General features: G+C 46.2%; 1 protein-coding gene across 1 annotated transcript in view; it reads left to right on the top strand.

The window, feature by feature from the left end:
- The window catches only part of Acoxl (acyl-CoA oxidase like), a 293,969-nt gene that overhangs the window by 223,041 nt on the left and 49,927 nt on the right, over positions 1–21,001 (top strand). The window contains exons 16-17 of the mRNA XM_052724686.1: positions 6,664–6,751; positions 17,443–17,513. Of these exons, the coding sequence (XP_052580646.1) occupies positions 6,664–6,751; positions 17,443–17,513 (159 nt within the window). The remainder of the gene's footprint in view (positions 1–6,663; positions 6,752–17,442; positions 17,514–21,001) is intronic.

Here is a 21,001-nt window from a genome sequence, read left to right on the forward strand (position 1 = left end):
GGCCAGACCTCTAGAGCTGTGAGAACATCCACCTCTGTTGTCTCAGACTCCTGAGACTGTGGTCATTTTGTGCAAGGGCCTCCAGAAGCCATCGAAGTTCTGTAGCACAGGTTTCTACCATTCTCACAGCTGTGCAGGGACTGGGTTGTAGACGGGAGAGGACAGAGAAGAAAGCATGCACCTGCTTGCGTTGGGGAGGGGGGTGTCTTTTTATCAGGGAAGTGGTGGCTTTCACAGAAGCAATGCCCAGCGGACAACTGTCTGCCCTTGCTGATCTCCGAGGCGGTGTGTCCAGTCCTAGAGACAGAAGTCCTCTGTAGAAAATCATCTTCTGTGTACAAATGTGCAGAGGCACATACACACATATATGGAATTGATATAGTGTATATTTTTAACTTACTAATCTCAGGTGTTGGGTCACTGGGTTTGAACAAATGATGTGCTCAAACAGCTCTCACCAAATCTGGTTTCAGAATACACCCGTCACCCCAGATGGTCCCTTCAGGCCACTTTGTTATCTCTCAGTCTCCCCTCGCAGACAGTTCCTAAAAAACTCTGATCTTTGCTATCCACTCATGGAACCATCATTTGCCTCTTCATTTCACATAATTTATCGGAAACAGAATAACAAGCCTTTTGATTCTGGCTTCTGTCACTTTACAAAGTGCTTCTGAGATCATGCAGCTGCGGCTGTGTATGTGTGGTTATTCCTTTTCACTACAGAGTAGTATTTCTTTATATGGGTCTGTACAATCTCTTTGCCCAGTAACTGATGGCTGGATATATGGATTGATATCTGTTTGATGATTATGAATAAAGCTTTAATGAACATTTTCTTACAACTGTTTTGATTCATCTGTGTAAATACCTCAGGGTGGAAATACTAGCCTCCCTGGTGGCTACATGCTGGATTTTTTTTAAGGAACTACTAGACTGTTTCTAAGGTGGCCACAGCAACTTGTATCCCAACCAGCAGCGATCGCCAGCACTGTGGCACTTCTTCGCTCGCCCTCAGATTGCCAGTCTTACTCACTGTCGCCATAGTGGGCGTGAAGTGGCATCCCACTGTGGTCTTGATTTGCATTTCTCAAGCCATCTTTGTGTGTTCATTTTCCATTGCAGATACAGACGGGGGAAGTGTCTGCTCACAGGTTTTGCCAGTGTGTTCAAGTAGGTTTTCCTTTTGCATGGTGTGTTTTTATATGTGATTCCTGTCCCACTCCCTTCCATGACTGTTCTTACATATACGCCACGATGCTTACGGTAGCTTTGTGAAAGTCCATCATACATGCGCTTTGCAAACGTTTCCGCTAGTCCATTGCCTGACCTTTTATATCAGTGTGCTGCAAGAGAAAAAGAATTTATTAAGTTAAAGATTGTCATATCATAGCTCATGGATTTTTTTTTCATCTGACCCAATGTGGAGAAGATTTCTTCCTATGATTTCTAAATTCTTATGAGTTTAACTGACATTTAGGCTGGCACCTCACTTTCGCACAGAGTGTGAAGTAAGTGTTGAGGCTTGTTTGAGTTAGCATGTGGGTATGCACTTGCCCTGGTAATATTTGTTCAGAATGTTGCTTTCCCGCCTTCCATTACCTTGAGGACTGTAGGTGTGTGGCTGTATTCCTGGACTCCCCGCCTTCTTCCATTCCTCTCTATCTCTGTCGTTATCCCAACTACACACCGCTGTGTTTACTATAGCTTTATCAAAGTCTTTAAATCCGATCACGTGAGTCTTCCAAGGTTTTTCTTTCTCAAATTTGCCTTTGACTATTCTAGGTCTTCTGTTGGCCTTGTAGCTTTTGTAGCCATCTCACAAATTCCTGTCAAAGCTGAAAGTCTGCTGGAATTTTGGTGGGCGTGGGTTGACGCTGCAGATCAGGATGAGAAGTGACATTGTAGCAGAATTAGGGTTTCCCATCTGTGGACACAGCGGCTCCTCCTTTCATTTAGGGGTCTTGGCAAATTTCCCTATGCAATATTTTTTGTTTTCATGTATAGATTTTACATGTTTTGTAAATATTTCATGTTTCTGATGTTACTATATTTTTTACAAAGATTTATTTTATTTTTATTTATGTATATGTGCCTGTGTGTACACCACACACATGCAGTGCCTGTGGAGGCCAGCAGAGGGCCCTGGATCTCCTGGAGCTGGAGTTAACAGGCAGTAGTGAGCTTCCCAGTGTGGGTACAGAGATCCGAATTTGGATCCCCTGAGAGAGCAGCAAGTCCTCTTAACAACTGAGCTGACTCTCCAACTCCATAATGGGCTTTTCATTTCACATTTTTGATTGGTCACTGCTAGAATATAGACACAGGGTTAACTTTCAAAGTATTACTCGCATACCTTGTTATTTTGCTTAATTCACTTATAAGATCTAGAACCTTAATTATATATTCTTTGGCATTTTCTTTAGAGACAAGCATGTATTTTTTTTTTTTTTTTTTTTTTTTTTTTTTTTTTAGTATAGAGGGTTTTACTTATTCCTTTCATTTCTTTTTCTTGCCTTATTGCCCTGGCTAGCTCCTCTAGCACCCCGTGAAGGAGAACGGTGATGGCGGACAGCTTGGTTGTCCTTTCTGGAGGGGAAAACATTTATTCTTTCACCATCAAGTGTGAGGTTAGCTGAGGGTATTTTATTATGGGTCCTATATAAGGAATTGTTTCTAACTGACGATAATGCTGCTGAAACCCATTTGAGGCCATCTTGTAGAAATGGAAGGGGAACAGGTATGATCATCCACCACAAGGAAGGTGTTTCTCTGCGTCTTCAGCTCTGTCCTTTGGTTGTGCTATGAATGTGTCTTTTCATTAGGCACGTGGAGGATAGGCTGCTGCTTACAGGCATGTTGTCCCCTGTGGTGGCACGAGCAGTACAAGTGGGAAGGGCAGGGCTTCAGGTGCATTTCCTAGGCCCGTTGGGAGGCAGTGGAGAAGTCTGTGTGCCCAGTTTCAACTCCACTCCACAACGTGAGGCAAATTGTTCAGCCTCTCTGGCTCACCATCTTCTTCTGCCCATGAAATGAAAATATCGGCAAATACCTGCAGTCTTCTGAAGAGTAAATAAGTGAACAAATAAAATTAAATGCTTAAAGCAGTCCTGTTGCCTGGCACATTTTAAGGACTCCGTTTGGATGCATCTAGTCTAAACACAGGTTTTCAGGAGCCGTTTACTGCCTCAGATGAAGGATAACTGTCACTTTAAAAGTCTTTTTGACTGAAACCTCCCACAAAGATGCTTAGGCAGGAGGGTTGATTTCCTATGTTGTGTAACATTGCTCACGTGGTAAATACTCTTTGGATTTCCCTGCATTGCCAGACAAGGTGTTACACTGGTGGGCAGTGACGTTCTCCGAGCTGATGCCAGCATATAGGGAAAAGATCCAGGAGCCCACTGGGACCCTTGCATTGTCTTTTCCCTCTTTCTTGGGCTCTTTGAGGACGCGAAGAGGCCTCCAGGGGCTTTCCAGTCAGATATGTGTCCCTGTTTTTCTGTTGGTCAGGCTGGTGAAAAACTTAGTCCCCGCGTCATACTGCTTTTAAAAAGTGCCCTCAATTCTGCTTGGACCATTTGCACAGTGGGCCGTCCTTCCCACTGCCTCCCTCCCGTGGGCTTTTCAGGAGAGCCTAACCCTGGCAGTATCCGGTAAGATGATGGGTGCGTGGTGTTTCCAGACTTTCTTTGGGAACTTCCAGAATTTCCGTGAGTGTTCCACAGCGTGCTCTGCCCGGCCTTGTCCGTTAGACTAGTGACACCAGGACAGGGAGCATCCACGCTGACACTGTCTGTCCCTTCACTGTCATGTGACGCCCTGTTAGAGGTGGAGCTGGAGGGTCATGTGACACGACTCTCCTGCCTGCACCCACCGCCCCGGGTCCTCATATTGAATTATACATGGCCGAGACTTCGTGCGGAGCTGTTTTTCCACAAGCCCACAAAGCCCCGTTAGAGGAGGCAGCAGACAGTGAGAGCTCCGGGCCCTGCAGGGGCAAAGCTGCCACAAAGCTGGTTACTTTCCAACGGAGAGGCCTGTCGGCTTGGAGGGGGGGTGTGTGTGGGGTGGTGTGTGTGACACACATGGGAAGTAGATACATCAAGTGTAACTTTCTATTTGAGTCTTGGTTCCTTGAGAACACACACACAATCACTGAAAGTTTAATATCAAATCATTCAGTTTTTGAAACAAAGAAAGAGAAGGAGGAAGAAAGAAAAGGTCAGCCGTGCCAAATTTAACTCTCTTCTTTGGTTAGATAAGATGTGCCCCAGGCTCCACACACAGAGGAGCCACAAGGTGACTCATGTGAATGATGTTACTTAGTAGGTCCCAGTGAAGTAACGCACACAGACGGGCTGCGGTTCCTGTTTCCATGATTCTGTTCGTTTCTCACATGGATCAGACACAGAGACCACTAGACACCAATTTGTGAGATGTTACAGACCTGCAGGAAGCCCCTGACAGCAAAAGGAAGCCCCTGAGGACAGCGGAAACAAAGAGGGAGAGAGCAGCTCACACTGAGTGTTATATCTAAATAGAGAGTTTGTCACCCATGACTGGACCTACTACTATTACTTTGCTAAGTGGACATGGTATTAAACTGTCCCCTAAGTTCATATCTGAACCTATAGACGAGTGCACCTATCGTACGTCATCAGAGAAGTTTCTTCAGATAGTGGCTGGTGTCTAACATAGAAACTCACAACTGGTCAAAGTTCAGAGGATACATGTCTGTGGAGCGCTCAGCCACAAATGGAACATCTGCATCACTGCCCCCGTCCCCACAAAGTTTCGGGACCCATGGTTGAAGAAGGGGCAGAGGTGGGGAGGTCCGGAGTGAAACGGTGTCTTGGTGTCTTCTGCATATGGCAGAACCACTGCATGAACTCCCAGGGGCTGTGGTTGCCTGCACCAGACCTGCTCGTGATCAGACCACTCAATATTCCAGCCTGGAGGAGAGAGGGGCTCAGGAGCCCCACGCCTGGCTGAGGAGCTGTAGGCCTCTGTGGGAGGGAGAGTCTGCAGTTGCCTTTAAGGGGGGCGGCTCTGGGTAGGTTGAGCACACTATAGTGAGTGACCCCACACCCATGATCATATGGACAGTACAAATTGGACTTGGTGAGTTATTTTAAAAAAAGAGGGCATGAAAAAGTTGGGGGTGGGGAGGTGTTAGTCAATCTGGGAGGGGCTAGGGCAAGGACAGGTCAAAATATGTATGAAAATTCTCAAAGATTTAATAAAAATATTAGATATAAAAAGAATTGTCAGTTTCAAGTGGCACATCTGTATCCTACCCCACTCCCAAATCTCTGGGATCGTTGCAGGAGAGGAGACAAAAGACTCAGAGACAGGTGGTGGGTGACCACCAGGAAACAGTGTTTTCTGTACACAGCTGGGCACTTGGGTACTCACAGTGGTTGTGACAGGGTGCACAAGGTGTGCAAGCCAGACAAGATCCCAGCATGGAGAGGGGAGGTGGACCGGAAGTCCCACCCCAGCTGAGGGGCTATGGCAACTGATAGCAGCTGGGGGAGGGAGCGTTTTTCTTCAGGGGGGTGACTCCTGGTAGGTGGATGACACTTCAGGGGGTGACCCTACACCCAAGAGAATTGGAGCAACACAGATTTGACTGGATGGGTTTTTAAAGACAGACATCAAGCTGGGTAGGTGGAAGTGGGGGTGAACCGGGGAGGAGTTGGAGAGAAGGAGGTTAAATGTGAACTAAATACATTGTTTATAATTCTCAATTAATTCAAATATTATTTTTTTAAAAATTCTTCAGGAAGTGAATAATCCTATGCAAACAGTCTCACTGTGTTTGGGCATGTGCCTGGGTCACTCACATTATTTCTGTTTTTGTTTTGTGGTGCTGAGGGTTGACCCTCACGCATACCAAGCAAGTGCTCCACCACTAGGCCACCCTACCTGTCCTATTTCATTTGTTTGTTTGTTTTGAGACAGGGTCTTCTTACTAAGTTCTGAGGTTGGCCAATCCCCCTGCCTCAGCCTCCCAAGCAACTGAGATTACAGGCCTGCACCACCAGGCTCACCTCAAATTGTTCCTTGTACATATGTTGCCTCCTGAGTATCAGGTATAACTAGACACCATGCCTGATGCGTGAAGACTTAACATACAGGCACACGCATGCACACGCGTGCACACACGCACACACACACACACACACACACACACACACACACACACACACACATGCACGCACATGACTCTCGGGACACCATCAGGACATTTGCTTCGCTCACAAGTTGCTGTCACAGGTCATGCGGCCAGCCCCTCAGTGATTTCACAATGCCCATGCTTATGCTGTATTGACAGTTGGGGTATTTGCTGGGCTAGTTGGCAAAGGCCTATAAGCCTTAGGTACTTGGGAGGCTGGGGCAGGAGGATCACCAGTTCAAGCCCATCATAGACAATGCAGTGAAGTTCTGTCTCAGGATATAAAGTAAGAAGAGGGTACTGTTGGGTGGTGTCGTTCAGTCCATGGTAGAGTGCTTGGCTAGTATGTGAGAGGCCTCAGTACTTCCCTCTCTCTCAGACACCACACAGCCCCCCAAAAGCAAGACAATAAAAGAAAAAGTAAATTTTCAAGTTTGCTTTTCTCCAAATATTATTCATGGATATTCTCTCCCATTATCTGACAGGTGGTAACCAAGCAGGAGGAGTTCTTCAGCGCCTGGAACTCCTGTATGCACCATGTCACCTCACTGTCCCTGGCACACATTCACAGAGGTGAGCTGGCTCTTATTGACTGTTGATGGTTGGGTGCTCATGGCCCTGAAGACCACAGGGGAACACAGCTCTGAAGAAGGGGAGTCTTGAAACCAGTCTGAGCCTCCTGCTAGATTTAGGGCCCCAAGTGTCTTCCAGAGACTTGAAGCCTGTTGTAACTCAACTCCCTGCTTATTAGGAAAATGAACCAGACAGAAAGCCCACCGGGGCCCACCAATCAGAGAGGTGCTAGTTTGTACACATCGGTCCCCCCAGGACCTTGTCCTGCAACATCTGGAATTCCTGAATAAATAAACAGGGGGAGACTACATATACAAAATAAAAGACAGCCTGATAAAAGGCCACTGAAGAGGTCTGAGCACTGTCCTAGCTGCTTAAACCTAGTCTTCAAATGTAGTATCTGTGTCAATCCACAGTCTCTGATCTCAACCAAGGACAATTCTACCCTCAAGGGGAGTGTTTAACCATGTTTGAAGATGTTTGGATTCTTTTTTGCAGACAATGTTATGGGCAGGTGGTAGGTAGAAGCTAGAATAACATTAACTGTCCTCTATATTGCAGGCCAGTCCCCTGTAGTCCAGTATGTAAATAATGCTGAGACTAAGAGTATTCATTTTGGTCTGAAGAGCCTAAAATAACACAAGAAAATGAAGCATTAAGTATTTGGATCCAGGATTTCATATCATTGAAATTATTTAATATCTAGGATCATTTCGGTCACATCATGATGTCACTGTGTTATTAAAAAAGAAAGGCCAGGTTCTCACTCAGTGTGCTGGCTAGGTGGGGCTTCCATCATGTGGGGCCACTGATGGTCACGTAAAGCAAGGCCAGGTTGGTCCCCCAGCACAGCTGCGGGAGTCTGGCTCCTGGTGCTTCTCATCCCATAGGAGGGAATTCCTCAGTGGATCTGCTAAGAGTCAGGGCAGGTATTGTGGCCAGCAACCCAGGAATGAACATGTTTGACCAAACTTCCCAGCCTGCCTGCCACACTCTCTCTCTCCAACCAGCATCTTCCAAAAAGAACAGCGTGTGCTGTGGGATTCTGTGCCGTGTTCCAGGAGCTTCATGGATGCCCACCATCGTCACTCGGAGCTGAACTAAGAGAATGGTTTCAGCTCAAGTGAAGCCTGGTTTCTTCTCTCCCTCTGAAGCCCAGCTCTGGGGACCTTGTGTGTTAGAATGAGTGTCATAATTCAGGGCTAGTGAGCACAGGCTGGAATGAGGATGTGCCAGGGACACAGGTTCTTCATGGACAAAGGAAGCAGGTGGGCGCCCCCCAGGAGGGCCACCTCAAGGTGGCCTTTGCACACAGTGACCCAACCCTGGAATAACCAGTGCCACATCAGCATCCCTGATTCTGATTGAATTCTACCTTCTGCTCCTTGGGACAAGGAGGAGGAGCAAGGAAGGAACGGAGAGGATGGGGCAGGGGAGAAACATTTACCTCTCTGTAAGTTACTAAGAGACAAGACTGGGTTCCCTCATTTGGAGATCCAGAAATTTTGTCTGTATACCCTGAAGTGTGTTAGCTGTGGGGAAACCGATTCATAGTAACTGAACTTGGAAATGACTGGTGTAAACCAGAATGCTAATTATTCACCAAGTCAAAACCCGACTGCCTGGATCATTTGCAAGTCATCCTTGCATGGGCAGAACTCCACGTGGAATTGAGTAGTAACCGAGGGTGCAGCAGGTCATGCCATCTGCTCCTGCCTTCATGGCTGCCGATCTGAGAATCCACCGTCAACCGCCAAGGATCCTGTAGGCCACAGGCTGTCTCTGTCCCTGCACTGTCTTGGCACGCTTGGCTCCAGGCTCATTTACTTAAGAAATTTGTGTAAACCACCTTCTTCTATTGGAGGTTTTGTTTGCTTGTTTTCCATATTTGTTGATTAGGCTGAAACACATTAGAACACAAAGCACACCCCCCCCCACCCCCACCCCCCACACCACACACCCTAGTTGAAGGCAGGTTTGTCTCAGACCTCTTCATCCATGGCATTCAACTTGTGTTGGACTCACTCTTGGAGGTACGAAGGCCCAGGTGCTGGAGATCTTCCCTCTGGACTCCTGTGTACTGACCACAGATACCGTCCATCCCAAAACTTGGTTCTAAGGTAAAGGCGTGGGGAGCCCTTGACTCCCACTTCTTAAACATAGTCCCATCTCCAAACAGCCGTCGGCTTTTTAAATGGAGCCTGATGGTTCACCACGGAAGTAAGACTGTGAGTCTTCCAATGACCCTGCACATTTCAAGTCTAACTGAACTTAGACTGTGAGGACTGAGGACATGGGCTTGAGGAGCTGGTTATCTGAGTTTGTGTCCTGGCTGTCCTTCCACCAGCTCTGTGGCTACAGGTGAGTCGCCCAACCTCTCTGAGCTTCATTTACAGACTGTGAGACTGTAGCAAAGATTAATCCAGATGATTCCCCGAAGTCCTTGTTTTAGGGTCTGACTCATTCTACGTAAGAAGAAGAAAAATGTTGTTCATCACTATTCTATAAAAAAAAAAACCCTTAGTTTCTGTATCTGAAGTAGATCTTGTCCCTTAAGAGGAAGTTAAGCAAGTTGAGTGTGAATGCTTGAGGTCTGAATGCCAGGAAGAAGCATCAGAGATTTGCTGTCACCTCAGCACTAAAGAAATCTAATCCATCTTGAACTGTCAACTGGCTAATAACGACAAAAAAAAAAGTGTTTGTTTTCAGAAAATTACCCTCAGGATTAAGACCAGATACACAGTTCCTAGGTGTATAAAAAAGTATTTGGGGGCCTGAGGAATAATTTGAAATAGAAAACTCTGCAGTGCAAAAGTTTGGGAGCTGGGGCGACAGCTCCATGGGTAAGACTGCTTACTGCACACACCTGAGGATCTGTGATGCCAGGGGTGACTGCACATCCCAGCCCCGCCAGCGCCCTGGTGGTCAGTGCCAGGAGGGTCACTGGGGCTGACAGGCTGCTAGGCTACCATTAAGGGACCCCATCTTAAGGGAATAGGGTGGGGAATGAAGAAGCAGATCACCCAACATCCTCCTCTGGCCTCTGCGTGCACAAGTGTGCTCATGTTCACACACTCGTGTGCCTACACTACATACAAAAAGAGAACAGTGTGTGCAATGCAAAAGTTTGAACAGACAGACGTGTGGCAGGTCCTCAGGATAGGAGAGCGCTGAGCCTGTGGCAGCCAGTGGCAGCCAGGAAGATCTAGCCCAAATGTTGCTGAGTTCACATCTGTCGCTCTCCAGCAGAGGTCTCCAGGGGAAGGGACAGGAGCTCAAAGAGCACACTGGTCTTTGCTGACCTGCACAGAGGTGGCCTGTGGACACTTTTGAAGGAAGAGCATGCAGAAGGGGAGAGGGGAATCAGTCTGTTAAAGCTCAAACCTTAACATCTCCCCAGATGGAAATAAACCCAGAATCGAGCCAGTTTTATTAGGAACAAATGGGAAGAAAAGCCTTCTGGCATCGGGATCAGTTTGTCATCTGAAGACTAGGGAAAACGAGGCTTGAGATAAAAATGTTAAGCAGTCTCCAGTGGCTTCTGTAGTGGGATGTAACCATTACAGTGATAAATTGATATTTTTCTGTGATGCACATATTTATCTTGCCCCAGAAAGAGCAGTTCTGAAACCTCATGGTATCTAAGCCCCTAAGGGTGTGCCCATTTCAGGCAAAAAAGCAAGCAAGCATTCATTAAAGAAATGGCATCATCCATGCTTCCCAGCTCTATGCAGAACTGGCTGTGATGTCTCTCAAAGCTGGTGAGCTTCATGTAGCAGAAAGCTCCTTTCTGCTTCTTAATAAAGCGCCTGATAATTTTGAATGTCCGTGTTAAGGGCAGGTTGTAATTATAATTAGAACACAGAATGCCGTGGGGTTCTGCCTACTGAGAATTAATTTCAGATTCCTTTCAAGGACGTGTGTGTTTTGAAACGAGACTTTCTTTGTTAATAAAAACATGATCGCATGCATTATTTAAAACAGCATGTCATGTTTTGCCTATTAGTGCTGATTCCAATATTCTTCGTGGGGTTAGCACTTTCCTCCCAGTTGGCAATGGGACTAGTCTTTGGACAAATTGCACTTGCCTTGTTTAGCTTAAGCTTGCATCCATTTTCTAGGAAATTATGAAAATACAATTGCCACCTCCTTGAATGCCTTTTAGTATGATGGGAGCGCTGAATGCCACCTCTTCAACTGGAAATGCTGTGTGGGTCTAGGAACTTATCAGCCTTCACAGCTCCTGAAGAGCCACCCCATGCCACTGTCAGCCCTTTCAGCTGAAAGAGAGATGGTCTTTTGTTAGATCCTGAGGTTTCGAGTCCAGGTTTCCTACTGTTTGAGTAAGGGGTTTGTGCAATGTTTTGTTCCTGCTGGAGGGTGGTGGGTGGAGGGGTGTGTCAGAGGGGAGGGCTCGAGGCCCTGTGCCAGCTGGGACAGTGCGCTCCATCTCTCGCCACTGGTCCTGTCAACTTGGTAGCACAGACTTCACCGCAGTGGCCCTTGTAGATCCCATGTGCGCCTGGGTTTCTTCTCATCCTGCTGTTGATGAAATACCCTGACAAAAACAGTTCAAAGGAGAGGGGTTTATTCTGGCTCACAGTTCAAGAGCACAGTCCGTCACTGGGTCCAAGTCAAGCAGCCGGAGCTCCAAGCAGCTGGCTGTGTCACATTCACCGTCGAGAAGCAGGGGGAGTGAACACAAGCTGCTACTCAGCTCTGCCTTCCTCTCTGCGGCCCAGGATCCCCGCTGCAGAGAGAACTTTCCCCACCTCAATGGCCACAGTTAAGATAATTCCGCAGAGGGGTTCCCCGAGGTCCATCTCGCCGAGAATACCAGATTTTGTCTAGTTGACAACACAAACCATCACACCTGTGAGATTTAAGTGGCTCCAGGAAGGGACTCCGCAATATGGCTGGACCTTCTCTGTGTGTCTATCCCCATCAAATACATGGATGGTGGGGCTGGCCAGGGGTCCAGGGTGCTAAGAAAGGCTGACAGGTCTCTGCAGATCCAGCCTCTTGGAGGCCCCAGGAAGGGAAGGAATGCACCAGCTTTGTCTCCCCTCTCCCAGTCAGGCATTCAACTCAGACCCATGAATGTATTCTGTGAGCAAAATACATTCTTCTGAGGATGCTTCTGAGGATGGAGGGGACACATTTTACAGAGTCTACAATGGCTGGCTGGAGGGATAGTTGCACATTCTACAAGAGCCCAGGAGATCCCACTTGAAGTCAGAACAGCCCAGAAGGCGACGACAATGTGGTAGAGAAGAGCAAGAGACCACTGTCTCACGATACGTGTTGGACAGGGAGAGCCATGAAGGTGAAGGCCCAGGGCAAGCCCCTTTCATGGAATCCATCCTAAATGGGAGCATGAGGTACTCTGTGTTTGTGTTCTTCAAAAAGAACGTGATGAAGGGCTGGAGAGATGGCTCGGCAGTTAAAGGTACTCACTGCTCTCCTGGAGGGTCCGGATTTAGCTCATAGCACCCACATGGCAGATCATAGCTACCTATAACTCCAGTCCCAGGGGACCCAATGCCCTCGAAGACACCTCCATACATGTGGCACACAGATATACACAGAGGCACGCATGTGCACACATGTGCTCACACACACACACACACCCACTCCCACACAAATCTTTTAAAAAGAACTTGCATTGGTTGTGGTTTTCTGTAATGGTCTCTGCTGCAAAGAGAAGTTTCCTTATAAGGGTGAAGACTAGGGTTATCTGTAGGCATCCGGACAAATATTTGCAGTGAAGTAAGGATGGTTTAGGAAAGTGATGGCTGTAGGTTCTCCGGCAAGAGTCAGGATTTCACTAGCCCTGGGCAGTTATCTGGTTTCCAGCATCAGGCACGATTTCCCTCTTGTGAGTGGGTCTTACGTCTATTTAGGGAGCTGTCGGTGACTGCTGAGGTACGCGCGTCATCACTGCACCCATGGAGGGGTCGTGTTCTGCTGACTGTTGTTATGGGTCGTCAGTGCTGAAGCTGGATAGGACTGTTGGATGCTTCCTTCCTTTGGAAGTTTTTGTGATGCCTTCGGGTACCATGAAGGCTAGTCCTCAGGGAAGAGGATTTCAGGTCAGTTCCGGCTCAGGGACATCTGGGCCCTGTGTCGGAAGCAACAGCAATAGTCTGTGATGTGTTGGGGATCTCTTGGACAACCCCGACCAACAGTTCAAAGGAGGCTTCTCATGCCTGATGTGGGGGTTCTGCTAGATGGTCTTTGTCAGCTTTGTCAGCCTAGATGGGAAATTTTCGTTTAAAGTGTATATGTTTACCGAAACAATGATTGTGTATTTCAGGTATTTTTAGGTAGATAGTCAATATCGTGATTCCTTTTGACTTTTTTCCAGACACCTTTACCTTTCTGTCCCTCCCTAACTAGAAACCTCCCCGCCCCCACTTTGCTGCTCAGACCATAGTGCGCTGCTGTTCTCCTCTCTGGCTCCCCCAGCCCCACCATGCCAATGGTCCCTTAATACTTTTCTGGGTTTTACAGTTATCCCAGGCTATGCATGCACATCTGAAGATTTGGAACTAGGAGCTCCAGATGAGAGAGGACATGGGACATTTGTCTTTCTGGAACTGGGTTACCTCACTCAATATGTTCTTTTCTAGTTCCATCCATGTAGCTGCAAAGTTCATGATGTCATCTTTCTTTACTACTGAATAGTATTCCACAGTGTATGTGGAATTTTTCACTATCCGTTCTTCTGCTGAAAGACATTAAGGTCAATCTCATTTCCTATCTATTGTGGATAGAGCAGCAAAGCAAATATCTGTGGAGTCCTTTGTGCACATGCTGAGGGGTGGTACATCTGGGTCCCGTGGTGTCTGGCTGCTCAAAACCACTGAAAAGGCAACAGAAATCTGCCCTCCCTGGTTTTGAAATATGCTCCTGCCCCTTTGTTTCCCACTGTGTGATTTAAAAATTATACCTTGTACAGTAAACTGCAAGATCTGTGTCAGCATTCTGAGCTGAATATAAGTGAATATATGGGGGGAGAGAGAAGGAAAAGGGAGGGAGCACCAAATTGTCTCAAAATAATTAGTATCCATTAGTATCCATGTTGGTGGAGGGAAATGTAAACGTGCAAAGCAAAAGAGATGGTTTTGTTTCCATTAGCATCAGGTTTAAGGATAAGACCGTCAGGGGACAGGCAGAATTCCTGGAGTCCCTTGGTCAGCCAGTCTAGTTCAATCAATGATCTCAAGTTTAGGGACAAAAAAATAAGGCGATAAGCAATAGAAGAAGACACTTGACATCATCCTCTGGCTGCAACATGCATGCACTTATGTATGTATGCACACACACAGGCACACCTGCATGCATGTACAAATACATACACAGTACATTCGAAATCTTAAAAAAAAAGATTAAGACTTCTACCCCATCAATAAAAATAGATGCACAGAAACTCTTGTCTTACCATGGCAACTCTGGATGTGATGTTATATTAAAAACCCATAGTGCACTGTTAAGTTAGACGTATTTGCAAGGAGCACACACTTAAACATGAGTTTTAAAGGGCAGCATATTCTAGTCTCCAAAACATTTAGCAAATAACCTTTGAGTTCACATGAGCCACCCACACAAAAACCAAAATGAACTAGACAGAAAAAAAAATCGCAAAAGCAACTGTCTGTTGACAACCAGATTTTCTTTCAGCCCTTGAGTTTTTGTCTATAAATAATCTGTGTGTTTCGAGTCTGACCATTGTCTTTTGTGGCCCCTCCTGACATGTTCTCAGTTCAGTGTGTCTTAAAACAAATATTAAATGTGTAAATCATGGAAACTATTATGTTTTTAGAGGAGAGCTGTTGGAGATACGTGCTTTTTAGATACCCATAGTGTCAAAATGAAACATTAAGATGATGTATTCTTTCTTTGGAGCATCTGTTTATCTTTTGTGAGATCTTGAGCTTGATAAATCACCAGAGATAAAAACTTCATTTTTAACTTATCGTAGATCCCAAATGCCGGGAGGAAAAATAGCACCTTGTCTTCTCTACATGAATTTACCTCTCTCCCTGCTGATGACTTACAGGGTTTTATTTGCAGAGAAAACATAATGCTCCGTTGACTGGAGAATGATGACTTTTACTCAGAAACCTGAGAACTGGAGGGAAAAAAAGAGAAACATCCATTGACAGATATGATAATTTAACCTGTTTTAATATCGGCCTGAAGTGATACAGGGTGTTAAATAGGAAAAAAAAAACCACGAGATAATTTAAAGCTAAGTTTTAAGAAGTTTTTAGTTTTATTTTTAAATTTGAATGTATTTGTGTGTTCTGTGTGAGTGTACACCACATGTGTGCGGGTGCCTGAGGAGTCCAGAGGTGCCAGATCCTCTGAGCTGGAGTCACAAGTGGTTGTCAATCACCAGATATGGATGCTAGAAACTGAACTTGGATCATCTACAATAACAGCAAGGGCTTTTAACTGAGGAGCTCTCTCTATAATGTAAAGTGGGTTTTTTACCAGAATTTTACCTTCATCTGTTGACACTTAAAACCTCTGAACAGATGTAGCAGAATGGATATTGGATACTTGGTGAGGATATGATTTTGAGATGAATCCAAATAACTGATGAAGGTATCTTTTGAGATATATAGATAGATAACATATACATATATTGTATTTATTACACACAGAGAGAGTTTGTATCTCAAAATCACTACAAAATTCTCTCTTAATTGGAAGTCTGTCTAATCAATAATCCCCACAGATTTTATATATATTTTATGTATATACATTATATATACATATATACATATATATATATATATGAATATCCTTCTGTATCTAAGAGGACCACACAGAAGACTGTAGAGATGGCTTCTCAGTAGCTCTCACTGAGAACTTGAGGATCAAAGTGCGTGACTCATAATTAAGTCAATCAAAATGGCATGGCCTGAATGTTAAAACTGACTGCAGCTCTGTGGGTATAGAAGTTCCCTGCTGCAGTGAACACCCCCGGTGTCTTGCCTTGCCTTTAGTCTGTTGTTCTTCAGTCCTGAGCAGGTTGAGACACATTTAATTGCATGCCAACCCCTTCTAGGTCAGAGGCACACACTTGAGTTTTTCTGATAACTGCCACGGAGAGCTGTTTAAGGAGCTAGCTTCTGTCCTAGGCTTCAGAGGTTCCTAAAGTCCCTGGAGCACATGACCAATGGTATCTGTGGGCAGGTGACCTCAGTTTGCCCTTCTCTCTCCTCTCTTGAGAAGTATGCAAGTTGTGATAAGGAGCAGAATCAAGGCATTGCCTCCTACCATGGAACTAGACGGCCAGATGTTCTGGAGTTTCAAACCTCCCTCTGTTTTCTCACTCCAACAGCTACACAGAGAACTGGTCTTTAGACCAGGAAGCCATTCCACCTGAATGAAGCAGCATCTGCTTTCTATATCAAAGGGCTTCAGCCCCTCATGGTGGGGAAGGGATGGCAGGACAGGTCTTTCCATGGGGGCCAGGCTTGTGTAGCAGAATCTGTTCTCACCACAACAGACCAGGAACCAGAGAGTAGGGTGGGGAGGCAGGGCCAGGAATCACCCCAATGGTCTGTTTCCTTCAGTTAGACCCAACTCCAAACATTTCTAGAATCTTCCAAAATAGCACCTTGGGGGAACCAAGCATTTAAACAGAGGTCTCTGGGCAACATTTCAGATTTAAATCATAAACCTCTGCCCACCCACACAGGGTTTGTGCAGGTCAGGATAGAACCTGGCGTAGTCTATTGCTTTGCCCAGTTGGGTGGGCTAGCCTTCAGTGTTCACATGCAGGGCTCAGCTGAGATGATTGACACAGTGAAGGGCAGGCAATGTGAACCCAGCCCCCAGTCCAGCAGTAAGAGAACAATCTAGACGGGTTAGTGAGTAAAAGTCTTAGTCCCTGTCACAAGAAGAGGACTGAAGTCCAAGGATGCCAGGGGATTATGCAAACATCTTTAAAAGTGAAATAATACAGTCAAAACCCCATGCCAGGAACAAAGTCCATGTTCTCATGCTTATTTAGATAGAAGATGGTGCTCACACAGCAGACCTTTGATGAGAGCCTGGTCATGGGTACAGAGAAGAGGGCGGGTACTGTATAGAACTGTAACATGCCCAGAAACATTAAGGCTGATTAAACACCCATTAAGGCATTTTTTGTAAACCATCTTATACTTCTCTTAACCATTCTGTCAGGGAAGGTTGGTTGAGAAAAGATGACTAAATACATTTGGAGAGTCTGGGGCTTGCTTGGGTCAATATTTAGGGCCATTATCATGTTTCCACCACACAGTGAACTAATGCGTGGAGATCACTGTGGAAGAGGGTGGTTGAAAGTGGACACCCAAAGTACCAAGGCAGTTGGGATTCTCTTCATGGAGTCACTGGAGTGGGGTTAGAGCGTAGCCTCTCAGGGTGGCTCACGCAGTGGCTGAACCCAGGACTTCCTGGTGGTTCCCACGGAGGCTGGCTGACTCTAGTGGCCTTGTGATCTCCCCAGCTGACTGTGGGGAAGTCACTGCACACAGACCCCAGCCCATGCGGTGGACAGGCAGGGAACTCTACATGTCCCCAAGCAAGCATGACTAGCAGTCCATTTGTTTCCGCCATAACCACGAAGTTCCCCGTGGATGTGCTGGCAGTCCCTAGAGAGGCCACTCACCTTTCTATCTCTTCCCTTCCAGTTGTACTAGAGCAGTTCTCGCTGGCAGTGAGGCGCTGTCCCGACAAGGAGGACCAGGCTTTGCTAATGAAGGTAGGTTATCAGATAAGTCCATGTTTCCTTAAAGCCTCCTAGCATTCTGATTGCCCAGAGGAGAGTGCCGTGTTCTACAAGCGGGAGTAAATTTATCATCTCTGAATTTTGTGCTCCGTGGGGATATGCTTGTCAGTGGCTGGTGGGAGGGTGGCTGGTTAATGAGCTCAACCCCCGTCTGTGGAACACAGAAGTGACAGGAAAGTAGGTGTCGACGACGAGCAGGGAGCCTACGTGATTCTCGGTGGATTTGCTTGGTTTTATTTAAACTTATCTGACAGTCCCGACTCTTTTAGCAGATTTATGAGACTTGGCCAACTTCCATGTCTCCGACTATATTTTTTAATTAAGACAAAGGATCCCACACCTTCCCAGTTGGCCTCACCTTCCCTTTCTTCACCAGAGGGAATGCCACACAAATTAGACCACTCGTGTCAACCGCTGGGACAGTCAACTTATGTCATAGGTCCTCTGTCCTTGAGTCGAAAACAAACTCCTCTTCTTCTCAGGAACAATCATTTTATTTCTTCCCAGATGGCACGGACAGAGGTGCGTGCAATAGAACATATGTTTAGGTTGTGTATCTAGGAGAGCCCGAAGAGGTCAGGCAAGCAGCCTGTGCGATTTTAATAAAGAACTGTCTGGAGGCAGAGAGCATCGGGCTAGAGGCACGCGCACATTTCCACTGATGACTAAGCCTCCTGTTTCCACCTAGCAATGCACAGACTGACCTTGAACACCAGTGTTTCCATGATGTCATTTCCATTCTGCGCCATCAGGAAACCGTATAGATCAGGAGTTGCATTTCTTTACCTAAATACAGACTCTTTACCAGGTGTCTTCAGACTTGAGAAACGGGTGGGAAAAAAAAATAGGATGTCACTCGAAGGGATTTTCAACTCATTTGCCTAAGGTGTGATATTTTCGGTCTGTCTATTTTTTGTTTTGTTTTTTTTTTTTAAAAAAAAAAACTTTCAGTGATGTTTACTTTGTAAGAAGGAGAGGTTGCTGATTCCAAGTGTGGGGTTGGTCTGGGAGACCGGGTTCATCTGAGTCCCGGGTGTGTATAGCACCGACTTGGCGTGACAGATCCAAGCGCACGAGCTCGCTTGCTAGTCTGAGGTCTCCCACACTGGTTTCACTCCCTGCTCTGAGCGCCATTCCTTAGCCCGTCCCTTTAAGTACAGGTTGGCTTCCTGCAACCTTGAAACAGCCTTGGGTCACAGACACTCACCTTTTAAGCGTCACTCGGCCACTGTTGAAGACGCAGAGGCTTGCCCTCTTCCTTCACATTCTGTCCATCATCTTCTCCCATCTGCTCCTTCACACCTCTCTCTCCTCCTCCCTTGATCACCCTGACCCTTCTGCAGGGGGAGAAACTCCTGCCCCCAACTCCATCCTGCTAGCGAGCCTCACTTGAAGCTTATGTGGGCACCTCAGAGGCAGTGTAGTTTAGAGAATAGAGTCACTAAGCTCAGGAGCCCACAGCACCAGGCCTACTTTGAGTCGCCCTTGTGGTTGCCTGTCCGTTTCCCTCTCAAGATTTCTTCTGGTCCAAGACAAGTAGGTGAAAACAGGAACAGACCGAAGGCCCCTCCTCCCAAGCTGCCTCCTGTTGCTGTTGCTTCTCCTGCTGGCCCGGCTTCTCTAGTCCACTTGGTTAGAAACAAACATTTGGATGTGGGAGAAAAATCAAGCTTTCCCAAGATGTTCTGGAATGCATGCACCTCTCTGTATTTTGTGTTTTCCCTGGTGTTTCTTCAGACTGCATGACCTCAGTAACTGAGAGAGAGGTCTGTGGTGTTTTTACAGAATCTTCGAGATATTTGAGCAGGCCTCATCAAAGGAGCTTTACTGAACAAAACCGTGTGCTCAGTTCATATCTACCAAAACTACTTTGTGATTTTTTTTTTCAAGAGATTGAGGTTTCTTTCATGTCACCTATGAGAGGCCACCATGTGGGTGTGACAGGAATGTGTAGGATTTTTTTGTGGATACGTGTAGAAAAACAGTAGGTCGTTTTGAACATGCTTGATCAGCTGTCCATTGTGTGTTCACACTAGTGTACTTTGGAGTTTATCTGTAGTAAATTTCGTGTGTGTGTGTGTGTGTGTGTGTGTGTGTGTGTGTGTGTGTGTGTAGCTGAGAATTTCAATAATGTATTTTGACCATATTCATCTCCCTCCCTCAACTCCTCCCAAGACCATCCACCTCCTTTACCCACTCAAATTTATGCCCTCCCACTAAAATGCATCAAGTCAAATTTGCGCTGCCCAAACATTCCTGGAACTGTGGCCTCACACTGAAAGGTGGGCAACTTATGAGGGTCTGCACCCTTAGACTTTTCCTCTCCCAGCAGCTATCAGTTGCCAATAGCTCCTTGGCTACGGGTTGGGACTCTGTGCCCAACTCCCCTCTCCATGTTGGGATTTGGCCTGGGTTTGCACAGGGCTTGTGCATGCTGTCACAACCGCCGTGAGCTCCTGTGTGCAGCTGTGCTGCTGGGTCCAGAAGACACGGTTTGACGGCCGTCATCCACTCTCCGGCTCTTACAATCTTTCTGTAGCCTCTGATACAGTGAGCTCTGAGCCTTGAAAGGAGGAAGTGTAGTCTAGATGTGCCATTCAGGGCTGAGCATTCCAAAGACTCTAATTCTGTGCACTTTGGTCAGTTATGGGTCCCTGTGTTAATCACCGTCTACTGTGAAATAGAAGCTTCTCTGATGAAGGTTGAGGATGCATTGGTCGATATGTTTAATGGTAAGTCATTAGGAGTCAAATTAATACTGTGACCATTTAGCAGAATAATAATAGTCAATTCTCACCTAGTGCCTATGACCTGTGTAGCCATAGTCTCTTGGCCCAATAGCAGGCCAAGTATGGGTTTCAATTTATGGAGCAGGGCTTAGATCCAATCAGAAAGTGGTTGGTTACTTCCATAATGTTCCTGACACTGGTGCACCATTGGTGTGGCTTGCCAAGCTAATCATCACTGTAGATCACAAGGTTCATAGCCAGATAACATTGATGATTTCTTTTCTCTCCAAGAGTGTGTATAGAACCTTTCAGAATGATAACATCCAGCCAGTAGGGATGAAGCTTCCATGTTAGTGCCAACTTGACTTCTCCATATTTATATTCATAGGTGTGGTTGGTGTCTTTAGCAACAGGGTCTTACTGTTGAGCTCTGGAGTTTGTCCAAGAGTATTGGAGACAGCCTGTAATATTTGAGGTCCATGGGACCTCACTGGCCAAAAACTCCAAAACAAGTAACCCATTCCTGGCATTTGAAAGACAGTGTGTCTAGTTGGGGCATTGTCACCCTGTTTTGGAGTAACTATTTTAACTCATTTTATGAATATATATATGGGGGAGTGCACATGCGTACATACATATGCACGCATACACACGTGCGCGCACACACACACACACACGAAGTTTCTGGAGTAGTAGGTTTCTATATGAGTTCTTAGAAAGGTCCCTAGTGTT

This window comes from Peromyscus californicus, unplaced genomic scaffold (genome assembly GCF_007827085.1).
Source record: "Peromyscus californicus insignis strain IS unplaced genomic scaffold, ASM782708v3 Scaffold_7__1_contigs__length_154581171, whole genome shotgun sequence".
In the NCBI taxonomy this organism is placed as follows: domain Eukaryota; kingdom Metazoa; phylum Chordata; class Mammalia; order Rodentia; family Cricetidae; genus Peromyscus; species Peromyscus californicus.